General features: G+C 44.1%; 2 protein-coding genes across 2 annotated transcripts in view; one reads left to right on the top strand and one right to left on the bottom strand.

Moving 5' to 3' along the window:
• Nucleotides 1–6167: 6167 nt before the first annotated feature.
• LOC308291388 (large ribosomal subunit protein eL31-like) lies at nucleotides 6168–6554 on the bottom strand (the record flags this gene model as incomplete). Its single annotated transcript, XM_080733391.1, has 1 exon — nucleotides 6168–6554. Exon 1 carries the CDS (start codon nucleotides 6534–6536, stop codon nucleotides 6168–6170), a length of 369 nt encoding a protein of 122 aa, XP_080589517.1. The 5' UTR covers nucleotides 6537–6554.
• Nucleotides 6555–15180: 8626 nt separating this feature from the next.
• The window catches only part of btbd8 (BTB domain containing 8), a gene marked incomplete at both ends in the record, with an annotated part of 36913 nt that continues 35895 nt past the window's right edge, over nucleotides 15181–16198 (top strand). Inside the window, one exon of the mRNA XM_080727226.1 lies at nucleotides 15181–15290. Within this exon, the coding sequence (XP_080583352.1) occupies nucleotides 15181–15290 (110 nt within the window). The remainder of the gene's footprint in view (nucleotides 15291–16198) is intronic.

The following is a 16198-nucleotide window of genomic DNA, read 5'->3' as shown; positions in this document are numbered from 1 at the left end:
TTAATAAATATGAATCCAACAGGGCAAAGCAATATTTCTAATATTGTGAATTTGTGATGATTTTCTGACGCGCGCGCGTGTGTGTGCTTGTGCGCGCGTGTGCTGCTGTCTTGAGCTAGTAAGTTGTTTTTTATCATTTGGGGAGGGATAATGATGGTCATACATACTGCCACTAGGCTGACAAGAGGCTGCTTCAAGACTGAATCTCATCTCCCCAAGCACTGGTCTTCAGCAGCAGCCTTGGAGAGCCACTGAAACAGGGTAGAGGTGAGAAATATGGCCTGAGAATTTATGGAGCCTGAAGACAAAGTGGGTTGCACTTTACACAACGACATCAGCCGGGAGGATGGTACAGTTGTCATTCTTGATGAGATTGAATAAAGCTTGGGCCAAATACACAGATATACTGAAGGAAGAGAATGTCCTGAACTTAATGGAAGACAGGAAAGTGGAAGTGGCAGACAGAATGAGGACAGTGGAGGAGGACAGGAAAGGGGGACAATCCTACTCTGGTATTCTGTAGCTGACAGGGGGTCTACACAGGGGCGTCACAAGGGGTAGGAAAGTGAGACTGAGTTACTATACGGCCCAAGGTGGTGGAGGGGCCTTAATTATTTTATACTTTAGCTATTGAAAAATAGCAGATATAAAAGCTCACAGCCCGGCACCGAGTGCCGCACTGCGAGCTAGTAGATCTGCAATTTTTGTCGTGAAAATGTGTGCAAATCTTGAAAATGTGGCCTATGTATTTTTTAAGCGAACATTTGTAACTCAAATTTTGCTTCTGGGGGGTCCCTGGAACTGAATATTTTGAGATGCGGGTCCGTGGCCAAATACATTGGGGGTCCTTCGCATGAAAAGGTTTGAATTCCACTGACATCGAAACATAGATTTTTTTTTAAAAACATGGAAAGGAAAAATAGCAGATCTACAAGGTCGCAGCGCGGCACTCGGTGCCGCGCTGTGAGCTTGTATATCTGCTATTTTTCAATAGTTAAAGCACAGGGGCCCCACAGTGAATCCTTGTACCCGGGGCCCAGAATTTGGTGCGACACCCCTGGGTCTACAGATTCCCTTTACTGGTTTGTCATTGCCACTATCAGAATGCAAGATAATGCAGTACACTTGCCCAAAATATATTTTATAGATCATACAAAAAAAAATATTTGGCATATACACTGACTGTACCAATAAAGTGCTATGTTTACAAAACCCATAAACAAATGAACAAAGTAGCCTACAGCATGTCCAAATATTTATTAGGATTCCAGTGCTGCCAATATGGCACTTGCAATAAGATGAAAAATAAATGTAAAACATGAAAAAGGAAACGAAAAGCCTGCAGTCCCAGATCTTTAATTGCCAAGTGATGGACTAAACATCCTATTACCATTCACCAATTTAAGAACACAATAGCATTTCCCTGTAGCTTTAGCATATGTTTGCTGTTAATACTGAGTAAATGAAACCTATATACTTGTACATAACAGTTTAACAGACTAGCAAAAGTCAAAGAAGTAGATTTTGAATACAATGTAGATGTCCCTGTTAAAATAAGCATGACATAATGTCAACTGTAGGACTCACCAAAAGGTGACAATAAAATAAGACAAAAGAAGTGTTTAAAGATTAAACTTGCACAACAAACTATTTTGGCTATACATGAGCCATAACATTCTGAAATATTAAAAGCAAATTACTCTTTTTTAAGTTTGGAGAATAGTAAAAAAAAAGAAAAGAATCCCTAGAGCATGGGAAAAGCTTTCTCCAACATATCTTTGCCTTACATAATTCGGCTTTGAACACATAATCCTACAGATACAAACCAGTAAGACGCCCTAAGGGCGAGAAGCGACCTCGCGCACATGGGCGTGTGCGCGCATCCGACTGGGTGACAGCAGACTGCTGGGCGAGCACTGGTGCTTTGGCATGGGATCAACTTTCTCTCTGCGTCCTAAAATACATATTGGCACTTTGGCTACAGTGTGTGCGGCCGCTTCTTTGTCTTTTAAAGACTATATTAATGGGATCGGCTTTGACCAAAAAAATGCACAGACATGGTTGGTTGTTTAAGTTGGACAAAATGTGGCCAAAATGTTGCCATAATTTCCCAAAAATGGAGATTACTGACGTCTGACATCATAGATGTTTGATGTCATAGACCACATGAGACTGACACAATATGTACATATATGGGCATTGACCAGAGGAGTAGAATATGCACATCCCCACAAACTTTGTATACAGTGCTGGATCCAGGAACAAATAGTGAATAATGCTCGAATAATGCTCTCCCGTCTTTTCTTTCAACAGAAATTGAATTAATTTCTCAACCAAAACACTGTTTCGCCCAGCAGGGCTTTTTCAAGTTCACAACAAGGGTGAACTTGAAAAAGCCCTTATATCGTGTGCGGACATTGCCCTTTTTATTCCTATAATGGGCATTCCCAGATATGTGCTTAATATTGACGACATCAGGGATCTCCATATATGGGCATTAAAGGGACAAGGACGGAATTCATTGCAAGTGTGACTCGCGTTGCGGTTGGTTGTTTAAGTTGGACAAAATGTGGCCAAAATGTGGCCATATTGTCCCAAATATAGAAGAGCTGGGATGAGGTGTCACTCACTGTGATGCACATGGGCTTAATATTGATGACACCAGGGGTCTCCATATATGGGCACTAAAGGGACAAGGACGGAATTCATTTTGCAACATAATTGTGATGTCAGAACAGGTCAGCTATATCCTTCTGCTGAGCTGGGAGGATATTGATGACATCAGGGATCTCCATATATGGGCATAAAAGGGTAGAAAAGAGCAAAAGTGCACATTCCATATTCAAAGATAGTAAGCAATTAACCTCTTTGGTGATCACATGTTTCAGTTCTATATCTATATACCATAGAGGAATCTCCCCTGGGACCTGAGAGTTGTGTCCTCTGTTGACAATTTAAAAATCACACCCAATGTGAAGTGAGCAGTGGTTGTGCTTGCATAACGTCTTCAGACTAGGATTTGAGTCTAGGATGTACAGGCTATGCTACAGTACACACACATTTTGCTATGGCAAAACGCTGAGGAAAAAGGCTACAGAGTACAGACACACACACAGCCACTCTATGGAGCCGCTCAAAAATACTTGTTAAAGACTTGTCTCTCATTGGTCATTGTTTGAATGGTGATTGTTATATTAATTCATCTTTTGATTTCACCACACCACGTTATTCATTATATTTTCCTTTTTGTTATACTTGAGAGCCACGTGGGGCTCCCCTTCCTACTGTATATAAACACATTGTAAATTGAGAAGGCACCCGGGGGCCTTCTCAATTTACAATCTGTTTTTATTATTGTATTTATATTCCATATGTTCTATTATGATGGATGGTAGTCGTTACCCACATACTTTGTTTTTGTGTTCGGGATCTGTCCCATTTCCCATATTCCCTCCTGATCGGTTACGACTGCCTTCTAAAGTTTTGTATGCAACGTGACGACGTGACAGAAATAACACCACTCACTTCACACTAGGTGGGATTTTTGTGGTTGTCATGGCTGCCATTTCCCAACTGATGTTGTATGGGAGTTCTGACTGCTCCAGACCGTATACTGAATAACTGCCAGCTTGCATAACGTCTTGAGGCTGGGACTCAAGTCTAAGATATACAGGTCATTATGTGTGATGTGTGCTCCAAACATGACGAGAGGATCTCCCTGCATGCAACAACAGCACTTGCTATACATCTTAGACGGGCCCTTCCCTTTTGGTTCAAACCTCTTCCAGGCGAAGGTCTCTCTGGACTGAATTTCCACAAATGATTGCAATCCTGTGTCCGGTTGTGGCATTCAAATATGTACAGCTCTGTCAGCTCAGCTCTCCATTGTAGACAAAGGCTGAATCCTTTTGGAAGAAGCTGTATAGAAGGTGTGTTCAGCCAGCAGTTGGTCTCTGTGTCAAACACTCTGATGGTGTAGTAGTGTCTAAAATCGTCCCCCCAGCCGCCACATACAAACATCCTTGTCTCGATGGAGTGCATCTCTCCACTCCGACATGTCTCCTTTCCGACATGTCTCCATTCCGACACTAACCCTATCTCTAACCCTAACCCTAAACCTTAGGCCCATGGGAGTGTCGCCACTCTGACAATAAGAAGTAAATTTCGGAGTGGCGACATGTCGGAATGGAGAGAGCCTCCCATCCCGATGATGGTGGCAGAGTGACCTGATGAAGCAGGTAGAGAACCTCTGGTGTTAATTAAAGCCCAGACCATTGTGGTGGTGTCCAACATGTCATTAGGGTATCCAGGCAGCAGGATGAATCCTCCATGTATGTACATGACCTTCCCCAGGACACAGGCTGAGGGGCAGTACCTCCCCTCTGGAACAGTCCCAGAAACCTGTGGTTTGAACCATCTGTCGGTCTCGACATCAAATGCATAATAAAGCATATTGTTATTAAAGTTGTACTTCCCCTTGAAGGATTTATATGTTACCCAGATGTAGACAACATCCTCTATCACAGGGGTTTTCAAAGTGGGTGACGGGGCACCCTGGGGTGCCGCGACGGCAGTCCAGGGGTGCCGCGAGATAATTTGATAATATTTGGAATTTATTTGGACACTTGAAAAAACATTTTAAACTTGAAGTACAACGTTATTTTCAGTCAGTTCTAACCAAAATGGCTATTATCTCAATGTTTTCCTAGCAACATAATCACTAAAATATCGTCACTGTAGGGCAGAAACCTCGTATCTCCAAGTTTCAAATGTGTACGTCTTTTGGTAAAACAAAGCGCCTGCTTCATCATACAAGACTGTCACACAAAACTAGTGGAAACAGCCGATCTACAAGCACACAACGCCTCGCGATGCGAGGCGTTGTGTGCTTGTAGATCTGCTGTTTTCACTAGTTTAGTACATTTTATAGATGATAAATACAAAACTAACGGTTTTGGACATACAAGGTTTCCACCCGACAACGACGATATGCTATAAATATAAGGTGCTGGGTGTGAAACTTATAATGTAGGGGTGCCTCGGATTAAAAAAAATATTTATGGGGTGCCCTGAGACAAAAAAAGTTTGGGAACCCCTGCTCTATCAGCACAGCTGTGTGGTGCCAGAGGTTACCTTTTCCTCCTACAGGTGTCACTGGGGTCAACTTCCTCCAGAGCAAAGATACTGTGTTGAACACCTGCACATCAATGTTCTCATCATTGTTCGTTCCAAAGCAGTACAGCTTGTGTCTCACTGCTACAGCAACACGAAGATCTTCCGTTGGTAATCTTTTCTGATGCAACGCCCAGGAAAACATTTCTTAACATGACAGTTATTGGTTGAATTGAAGTAAAAAATCACACCCAGCGTGAAGTGAGCGGTGGTCGTGCTTGCGTAACGTCTTCAGACTAGGATTTAAGTCTAGGATGTACAGACACACACACACACACACACACACACACACAATGCTATGGCAAAACATGACATGTACAGGCTACAGACACACACACCACGGCCATGCTATGGAGCGGTCTACCACCGCTCAAAAACTGTTGGTTTCCTGCTCCGTCGAAAAATTAAGAGCTACTTCTTCTTTCGTGTATCATCGTCCTTGATGATTGGTTGGGCATTTATTAAGAGCTCAAGAGGCAGAGAAAATGAGCCAAAGAAGTATTTTTTCTAGATTGTTAGAATGAAAAGGTTTTCAAGGTAACAGTTTTTTTTTCTTCTTTTTTTCATTCAAAAGTTTTGTTCCACTTGCCGAGTGAGAACTCGGAGAACAAAAGATCCTTCAAAAATGTGAAATCAACATGCACAGTGGATAACTGACATAACTGGTCCTTTTGAAAAGTATTTTTGAGCGGTGTAAACCGCTCCTATATTTTTGGAGCTGTGTGGAACACAAGCTCCCTATACGTGGCCGTGTGTGTAGGTATGTATGTTTGTATGTGGGTGGGTCTGTCTGTATGTAGCCTCAAGCCTGTGGTGTAGTACCTTTTATGACCACACATGTTAAGGGAGGGGCGCTGTTTTCAACTGCAATACACACACACACACACACACACACACACACACACACACACACACACACACACACACAGCTCCACTTCGAACAGAGGTTCGATTTTTTTCTTTTGTCAACTTGCACGTGCATTGGTGGAAGAGTTCTAGTTCTCATCGACATTGACTGTCTGAAGACCTTTGCATGTTGTGACAGGAACGTATGTGACCATGGTGTACAGTTTGTTGGGGGAATCCTCATCCTCATTGCGCTTCCTGGACAGACGCACACGGATCCTGTACGGAACGTTCCTGACTCCTTTGCTCCACACTGCCTCGTTGAGACGAGTGTCGATGCGCACATCGGGAGTTCCCATCTCCTTCACGGCGAAGTTACAGATCTCCTTGATGGCGCAGGGAGCTCGCCTCTTGAAGCTCACTCCATGGATGCGCTTGTGGACATTGATGGTATATTCCCTGGTCACCACCTCGTTGATGGTAGAGCGACCCTTCTCTCCTTTCTTAGATGGGGCCATCGCGACTCACTGCAGAGGCGGAAGTTTGAAAGGACCGGCGACGGGCGTTGAAAGTAACAGTCTTGAAGAGATCTATGTTGAAGAGTTGAGTCTTCGAGAACAGGGATTGCTGGAGTTGATTTAATCTGGTCTCTTTCTCTGAGGCTGCAATGCTTTTTATTCTGCTGGCTGGATTGTTGGTGACGTCATATCTAAGTATGCGTTCAGGAACCCCATATTTGGGCATGGCTGACCTGCTGGAAGGCCATATGGATATAAGCTGAATAATCATCAGCTATTCATGTCCAAGTTGTTTAAAACTCATTGCCCGCCAGCCACGAGTTTAACACGTTTTTCCCCCCCACACTGGATGGCGCTGTTCGCTAGCCCAGGGGTTTTCAAAGTGGGTGACGGGGCACCCTGGGGTGCCGCGACGGCAGCCCAGGGGTGCCGCGAGATATTGGCTATTATCTCAACGTATTCCTCGTAACATAATCACTAAAATATCGTCACTGTCGGGCAGAAACCTTGTATCTCCAAGTTTCAAATGTACGTATTTTGCCCTGCTTCATCATACAAGACCGTCGCACAAAACTAGTGAAAACAGCCGATCTACAAGCACACAACGCCTCGCGAGCGTTGTGTGCTTGTAGTTGTGTGCTTGTAGATCTGCTTTTATAGATGATAAATACAAAACGAACGGTTTTGGACATACAAGGTTTCCACCCGACAACGACAATATGCTATAAATATAAGGTGCTGGGAGTGAAAGTTATAATGTAGGGGTGCCTCGGATGAAAAAGATATTTATAGGGGTGCCCGAGCCAAAAAAGTTTGGGAACCCCTGCGCTAGCCTATGGGTTCGCTATTACTTAATCAGGCTGAGAAATGGTATGGTATCTTGACGTCCTCACATTCAGAATCATACTTTCATTTTCACACCACAGGTTTAAAGCTGTAAATGTGAAATTTGTTTTTGCGAAATCTTACAATAATTCACCGTCTTCCAAGAAGAAAAATATTCTGCTTTTTCTCTTCCATATAAAACCCATGTGAATACATTGTTTTAATTTAATTTGTTTGGTTACTATAGGCAACACACTATTGTATTCTGTCCGAGAATCCTTTTCCAGCAAAGTGAACCTGTTTTTGAGCGGTGGTAAACCGCTCCATAGAGTGGCTGTGCGTATTTCTGTAGCCTTTTTCCTCAGCTTTAGCAAAACGTGTGTGTGTGGCATAGCCTGTGTACATCCTAGAGTCAAATCCTAGTCTGAAGACGTTATGCAAGCACGACCACCGCTCACTTCACATTGGGTGTGATTTTTTGTAAACCTTTTGACTGATGTTATCCGGGTTGTAAGGCTGGATATCTTGGACAATATAATGTCCAATCAGACAGTCAATGTCATCACAATATATAATACTAGTAAGACGCCTCAGTGCGACATGCGACGCGCCAATTCTTGGCGTTCAATTCGTTATGTGAAAGTCCGTCTATGACATCTGACATCATACCCTTTTATGCCCATACATGGAGATCCCTGTCTGTAGAACCAGCCGTTAGTGTTCTATGTGGCCGATGTTGCCTCCATATATGGGCATTCCAATATGAAGTCCGGTGCACCGTTAGATATGGGTTTAATATTGATGACATCAGGGAACTCCATATATGGGCATTAAAGGGATTCTGTTAGTGTGCCATCACAATAAGCCAGAGCGTGATGTCGGAGCGACAAACCCATAGAACCACAGTGTCAGGCGTGACAGACAGACAGAGATACATACGGACAAGCTGTGACCGTTCACATACTAAAGCCTGATTGGCCAATCAGGCTTCCCTGATTGGCCAAATCATCGGCTTCACAGATTGGCGGAATGTCACATCACGTTTGTGCTGCATAGCCAATATAAATTATAATTTCAATGTTCTTATTTCTATGGGACTTTTTGGTTGCACTGACACAAGTCACGAGGAATCGACTAGGAAATTAATTCGGCCTTACCATTTATATATTGCGGAGCAAAAGTGATGATTGACAGGCAAAATCCCTCAACAGCGACACCCACAGGCAAATAGTTTTTATTTTTATTTTATTTTTTATTGCAGCTGAAAACGGAGAGAAAAGAACCTGCCATGGATCACTGGAGTGTATTTTTAAGTTAATTTTAGTACAGTTTGAAGGACCATGATAAAGACATGTATGATTATTGTAAAAACAGCATGTCACGAGACCTTTAACAAATTAAGATTAGATTAGATTAGATGTCTTTATTATCCACAGGGGAAATTTGTTTTGCTCGGGTCAATGCATATAAAAAACAACAATACATAAATATACAAATACAATAAAACACCCAGCAAAGTACTTCATTTCTATAAAAGTATAAGATGATTCAGAATTTTAAAAGTTATTTAAAAGGTATTTAAGAGAAAGCAAAGTCCTCCATCCACACTGTGGAACACTTATGTTTGTCTGTGTGTGTGTGTGTGTGTGTGTGTGTGTGTGCGTGTCTGCGCGTGCACGCGTGCATGCATGCACGCACGTGTGTCTGTCCCTGTCCAGTTCATCCGGGCACCTGTGTGTGTATGTGTGTGCGTATGCTAGTCCAGTTGAGGTGAATCAGGTGTTGGGGGGTTTGTGTTTGTTGAGGAGCCTAATGGCAGAGGGGATGAAACTGGCACTGGCCTTTGCCTTCTTGAATGTAGAGGCATCATATCTCCTACCAGAGGGCAGGATCTTGAAGCAGGTGCTGAGGTTATGAGTTGGGTCTCTCGCGATCTTTGCTGCTTTTTTCACTGTCCTCTGGTCGTATAGATGCTGAAGGGCAGAGCACTGCATCCCACAGAGCTTAGACCCCACTGAGGTTACCCTCCGCAGCTTAGCCTTGTTGGCCTCTGAGAGAGCCCCGTACCAAGCCAGGAAGGAGAAGGTAAGGAGGCTCTCTATATGGCAGATGTAAAAGCTGCGAAGGATGGGGGGGGGCAACATCCATGTATCTCAGCCTCCGTAGGAGGTAGGTCCGCTGCTGACACTTTGAGAAGATGGCCTGTGTGTTATCATTAAAGGTCAACCCGCTATCAATAGTGGTCCCAAGATATTTATAGCTGCTGACCCTCTCCACCAGCTCTCCACCCAGTGTCAGCTGAGGAACAGGGTCATCATCCTTCCTCCGGGGCCTTATGAGAAGCTCTTTAGTCTTCTTCACGTTCAGCCGGAGGTAGTGCTCCTCACACCACTGGTGGAGCTTCTCTGCTTCCTCTTCAAAGTGAGCAGGGCAGTTTGAGGTATCCACCAGAGCAGTATCGTCCGCAAACTTCACAGCCATGCTCGCACTGTCCGAGCCCCTCAGGTTGTTAGTATAGAGGGAGAACAGGACTGGGGAGATCACTGTCCCCTGGGGTGCACCAGTAGATGTAATCAGGACAGAAGACGAGGAGTTGTTGACCTTCACAAACTGCTCCCTTTTAAGGAGGAAGTCCATTATCCAGAGGATCATGTGAGGATCCACCTGGAGATCTTTCAGCTTGGTGCATAGGATGTGGGGCTGCATGCAGTTAAAAGCAGAGGAAAAGTCTACGAACAGGATCCTGATGTATGCCTGTGTTGTCTCCAGTTGACTGTAGGTGGTGTTTAGTACAGTTATCACTGCATCCTCCACTGATCGGTTTGCCCTGTAGGCAAACTGCAATGGGTCAAGAGTGGAACTGACTTGTGTGAGGATGCGTGGTAGCAGTAGTCTCTCCAGGCACTTTACTAGGACTGATGTCAGGGCCACAGGTCTGTAGTCGTTCAGCTCCACAGGACGGTTGGTCTTGGGAATGGGTCTTATTTCTGAACGTTTCCACAGTGTAGGGATGGTGTTCTCCTGAAGAGAGCGGTTGAAGAGTTGACAGAGGACACTGGACAGCTCCTCCATGCATTCCTTCACCACTCTCCCTTTAATGAGGTCAGGCCCTGGGGACTTGGATGGATTAATACTCCTCAGGACCTTCCTCACCTCCTGCTCTGTGATGGGGACTGGCTGACTCTGCGCCTCATTGATCTCCTGCAGGAGTTCGTTCCTCAGCCTCTCTGATGTTGCGCTGAAGTCGTGGGTGTCAAACCGACAGTAAAAGGAGTTCAGGTCGGCGACGAATGCTGCCTCCTCTCCTTCCCTCCTTTCTGTGGTGGTCTTTGCTGGGGCTTTCCCTGTGAGGACATTAAGTCCTTGCCAGGCCTGCCTCAGGTTGCCAGAGTGGAACATGGCCTCCACACGTTCTTTATGGCGCCTTTTAGCCTGGGCCACCTCCTTTTTTATTGCTGCTAAGATATAAGCAGTCTCATCCAGCAACCTTCCAACGCTGATTCCATTATTTTCATTTCATTATTAGATTTATGTCTCTTTCTCCAATATATCTGTCAAAATGTTTGGCCACATGTGCACGGCTAGTCAACTAACTGTGCTGTCCTTACAAAATGTTTACTAAATACTACTCATTTATAGGCCTACCATTATGTATTATCATAATTGATGAAAAAGCAAACACAAAATGATTTTGTTTATCTGTGTGATGAAGTGAAAGGGGTGGGGAAATGAGGGTAGGGGAATTTTGCTGACCCCTATGAGTAAACACATTTTCAACATTTCATATAAAATGCTCATGTGTTTTGTCAAGTCTGTCCTCCCCTACTTGAATAGGTTTGGGGTGATGGTGATTGACTGCAAAGTTGTGGCAAATTGACCCAAATCCAAGCCTGGGTACTAGGGAATTCACAAATAGTGATTTTTAGTATTCAAATTATTCGACCTCAGAGTATTCAGGACTGGCCAAACTGTCAAATATTAAGTAAGCAAGAGGCGAACATTGTGAAAATAGCCGATCTACATGCTCGCGTTGCGAGGCGTTATGAGCATGTAGATCTGCTATTTTCACAATATTTATCTGTGGAACCGAGTCACATTAAATGTAATACCTACAATTCCAAGTGCTTGTCAGTGTGGGGGTCCCCAGTTCAAATATGTTTATTTTGTGGGTCACAGCCTAAAAAGGTTTGAGAACCCCTCGTATAGAGCATTAACACATTCATCCACCAGGGGCATTGACAAATCTAGCCAAGCTTTATAAACTATATATTTTTTTAAAGAGAAAACAATAAAATAAAATAAGTGAATATTCGACTTCGGTGAACAACGTCGAATAGTGACTTTGATATTCGAATGTTTGAATATTCAAATATTTGGTGAATGCCCTACTGGGTACTAATATCCACTACTACTCCATATGTATTTTCTTTTTTAATAGGAGTGGGTATCTGTGGGGGATGGCCAGGAGGACAGGCCTCCATCCCACGGCTCCCTTCGTAGCTCCAAAAACATTGTTGCCTGTGGTGGTTGTGGCGAGCCCGCTGCCCAAGTAGGCTAGCAGAAAAAAGCGCCTGGCTGACTGCCAATGCTCTCCACGTCGAACTCATTGCTTGGCCAATGTGACCCTTGGCGTAGGCTTACAACAAACTTTGAGTGCTTTGTGCCAAGATGTAGGCCGGCCAGACAGATGTAGGCCACGCTTCACGTCCCGGACAAAGACAGATGTTGGAGCTTAGCTGCTATACGAGGAGCACCGCTCAAAAAACAGAATAAAGGCCTCTCCGTACTTCGACAGAACCGAACATTTCGGTTGAAAAATTAAAGGGCCCTCCATACTTCGACCGAAATGTTCGGTGAGTTGTGTTTTCCGACGTGCAAATTTCCGAACTCTCGTTCGGTCCAATGCTTTTCAGAAGTCCCGAGGGATATAATTTTATGGTGGAAAAGGACCTTTTGACCGAAAACGGCAGTTTCGGTCAAAGTATGGAGAGGCCTAAACTTTTTTATTTTTTATCTTTTCCGAAAAAAAAGTGCCGGATGTTCATACTTCGCTCCTGTTCGGAGGGTTCGGGGAAAAGCGTACACCACGCTGCGTGTGGTGTAGGAGGCGGCGAGGCGCATTGTGAGGAGAAAGAGAACAGGAGAGAAGAGAGAGAGAGAGACAACAGCAGCGACGGCAGAGATGGAAAAGTTGGAAGCGGTGGCACGTATTGTGTGGCCACCAGCATCACCCGTCTTCTTAACACACACGTGATCCAACTGACCAATCACGTTTGCCGTTTCACCGAACTAGATTTCGGCGAGTCACAACATCTCGTTGTGCAAATTTCAGAACTATTGTTCGGAGAAAAAGCATTCCAGAACTTTTGAGGAATTTAATTTTATAGTTGAAAAGGACCTTTTGACCGAAAACAGCGGTTTCGGTCAAAGTATGGACAGGCCTTAAGGTGTATACTTGCTTTGTGAAAGCCCCTTGCCTCTGCTTCTCCTGAACTTGACCTGGTACCTCTTGAAGGGAGCTCACCCCTCTTGGGAGTAGGCCAAAACCCTATGAAGAGACATGTCACCAATTCAACAGCTGACACACTACACAAAAAGTATATTATTCACATTTTGTCTCGATTCTATTATGAATTGAGTACAAAAGTACCCCAATGGAAAGAAGAAAAAAGCTCAAGCTAAGGACCCATGGCCAAGTGGGGTCCGGGGACCCCACTTTGAGAACCACTGCTGTAAATGTGAAGCAGTACTGACTTTCACCTGCCTCTATGGTTTAAAATTACCTGATTCACTAAATTCTTTCAAAATAAAAATAATTGTTGAGGATTTACCCGCCAGTCACCACTGGCTGCTGGGCCTGATGCTTAGTTATTTGGCAAATGTATCAGTATTCAGTATCAGTATATGTATGGTTTATAAGTAGTCAAAAACATACAGGTTAAATGCAGGAGGAGACTCGCCCAGGTCAGCCGGCAGGAGGCAGCCTTGACTCACTGGTGCTTGGATTGTACCCATAGTCGGAAAGGACAGTCACGCTGATTGGCTATTTGGTTGTCAGGCAAATTCTATGATTCTGACCTCATGATTCTTCTTCGCTCTGTCTGACTGGATGATACGCTTTTGTTTTTAGAGATTCAATATGAGAAATCGTTGAAGAAGTAGGCAAGTAGCTAATAGTTGTAAGCCATTTTACAACTCGCATTGATTTTCTAGCCTCTCACACAGAGAGTAGCTGTCAAACTTGTCTTTAATTGGGAAAAGTCCGCAGCCAATTAGAGCGGCACTATTCCTCCGGGCTATGGGATGACAACCCAAGCACTTGAATAGTAAATCTACAAGCTCAATATGGGTCGCGTCCTCGACTCGTCGTGAGCTTGCAGATCGGCTATTTTCGGCGCGCGACGCCGTCGTACGACGAAATAAAGACCTTTTATGGCGTACTGCGCATGTGCAGTGAACACATGTCGTCAGCAGGTCGTCAGTGGTGTAAAGTAAATAAGTACATTTACTCAAGTACTGTATTTAAGTACACTTTTGAGTTATTTGTACTTTACTTGAGTATTTCCAATCCAAAAATGTTACTCCACTACTGCATCTTGGATCCAAATGTTGTCTTTTGATAATTATTACAAAATTATTACAAAACTTCAGCGGCTCAGCCCTATTATTTTTTTCGCATTGTGAGATTTTCAAATGATTGTTATACATTTGAAACCATGAAATGGGACGTCCTCGTCCTGCATAATGAGTACTTTTACTTTTGATGCCAATACTTTTTGTACTCAAGTACATTTTGAATTCTGGACTTTTATTTATTTATTACAAGTCAAGACTATTTCTACATTGCAGTATTGATACTTTTACTTAAAAAGTAAAACATGAGACTGATGAGAGTACTTTCTCCACCACTGTACTCCTCTGGGCCGGTAGGGCGGGGGGTGGAGTCGGGACAGGCAGCACAGCGTGCCATCATGCAATGATGTCAACACAAAACCAAACGCAGCTCTCTCTATCTGTGCCCATTATTATGGGTTACAGTTAATTAGACAGAACTACTAATTAGTTACTGGTGCACCGGCGAGTTATCAGTCACTGTTTACTGCAAACAACGAACTTGGTGCTTTGCATTCAGCCTTTAATCTCACCAGTAGTAGTAGTAGGAGGAGGTGTTGTTGGGTGAAGGAGGAGATCCATCCAGTCCACGGACTGTCTGGAGACAGAGGGATGACTAGCTAGCCATCAGCTAGCCTGCTAACTGTCCGCATAGAAGAGGAGCATGAGAGTGAGTGGCTATACATTTGTGATGATTGATGATGATCCGATGTAAATTGAACAGTAGTTATTAGCTGCATGTTATGCTAACGCTGCAATGTAGTTAATTGTGCTGATCACGCGCGTGCGTGACACCCACAGTGTGTGTGTGTGTGTGTGTGTGTGTGAGTGAGAGAGTGTGTGTGTGTGTGTGTGTGTGTGTGTGTGTGTGTGTGTGTGTGAGAGAGTGTGAAGGAGAGAGATAGAGTGTGTGTTTGGGTGTGTGAGAAGAAAGATGGGGAGGGGGGAGGGGGTGTTAAATAGGTTTTTGAAGGTGAATTCTTGCTGACTTTGAATCAGTATTGTTGTGTAGCCTATGTATGAGCTTGTGTTGTAATGACAAATGAGTAATGAATGTTATCTTGTCCATCCTTCCCTTTGACCTGCAGTTAAGTGTCTACTGTACTTTCTAGTTCGTCTGCCTGCTGTACAGTCCAATATCTAAGATAAGCTAGACGGTTAAAGTGAGATTTGTGCCTCCCTGCAGTGGTAGACGGACAAATAGACCATGAACGGTGTAGAGGAGCAACGCAAGGCTTCGTTCCAGGCCAAGGAGCGGAGATACAAAGCGCAGCTCAAGAGATCTTTGTCATCGGCCTTGTCTGAGGACTTGAACAGGTAACACTATTGTACACACACTCACAGACATATAGGTTTATCAGATACAGCCTGCGTCAGGCGTGAGTCATGCCTGTGCCAATTTACAGTGAGCGATAAACACCGGTCAACACATACATCCCATTTATGACCAGACCAAGTCCCTAAAGTTTGCCTTTGTGACTCGTGAGTCACCGGAAAACAGGGCTGTCATTTGCTGATGTCATTATTACCACGCAATTACACCGCATATTTAGTCGGCATTCATTTGAATGCAATGTGTGGCACCTATGGAAGCTGTATTTGTAAACACCATCATAGTTTTATAGTGCATGAAAGCTGCCTTGCATGTCAGAAAGCACCAATCTGTGTGTGTGTGTGTGTGTGTGTGTGTGTGTGTGTGTGTGTGTGTGTGTGTGTGTGTGTGTGTGTGTGTGTGTGTGTGTGTGTGTGTGTGTGTGTGTGTTTGTGACGCACACACACACACACGTCTCACACACACACACACATCGGTAGATCATGTAGTTGCCGTTGGTGTAGGGATAGCTTCGCTGTTACTACATGTCATCTGTTCGACACCCAACTCTAACCCTTACCCTAAACCTAACCTCCGTGGGGTGAGTCGCTAACCCTCCCGACGCTCCTTTGTTGAACTGGCAGTCGTTTGAAAGAGCGAGATTTCCCTGTTGGTGTATCTGTTTTGTAGGTTGAGCCAGAAGGATAAACTGAAACAGCTGTGTAGGAGGAATAAACTGGGTGAGGAACAGCCATACAAAAAGCTGAGGTTGCTGAAGTTTAAACGGTGAGGTTGATTGCTTAATAAAAACGTACACCATGGAAAGAGAGAGCATTGCAACAAGACATAAGGTGGATCAGTAAGGTCTCAGGCAGACATATCGAGGCAGACGGCTATGTCCATTATTATTATT

Source organism: Nannobrachium achirus (genome assembly GCF_963921795.1).
Source record: "Nannobrachium achirus genome assembly, chromosome: 1".
NCBI classification, from domain to species: domain Eukaryota; kingdom Metazoa; phylum Chordata; class Actinopteri; order Myctophiformes; family Myctophidae; genus Nannobrachium; species Nannobrachium achirus.
Note: the sequence above shows the minus strand (reverse complement) of the source record. Positions and strands in the feature narration are given on the sequence as shown.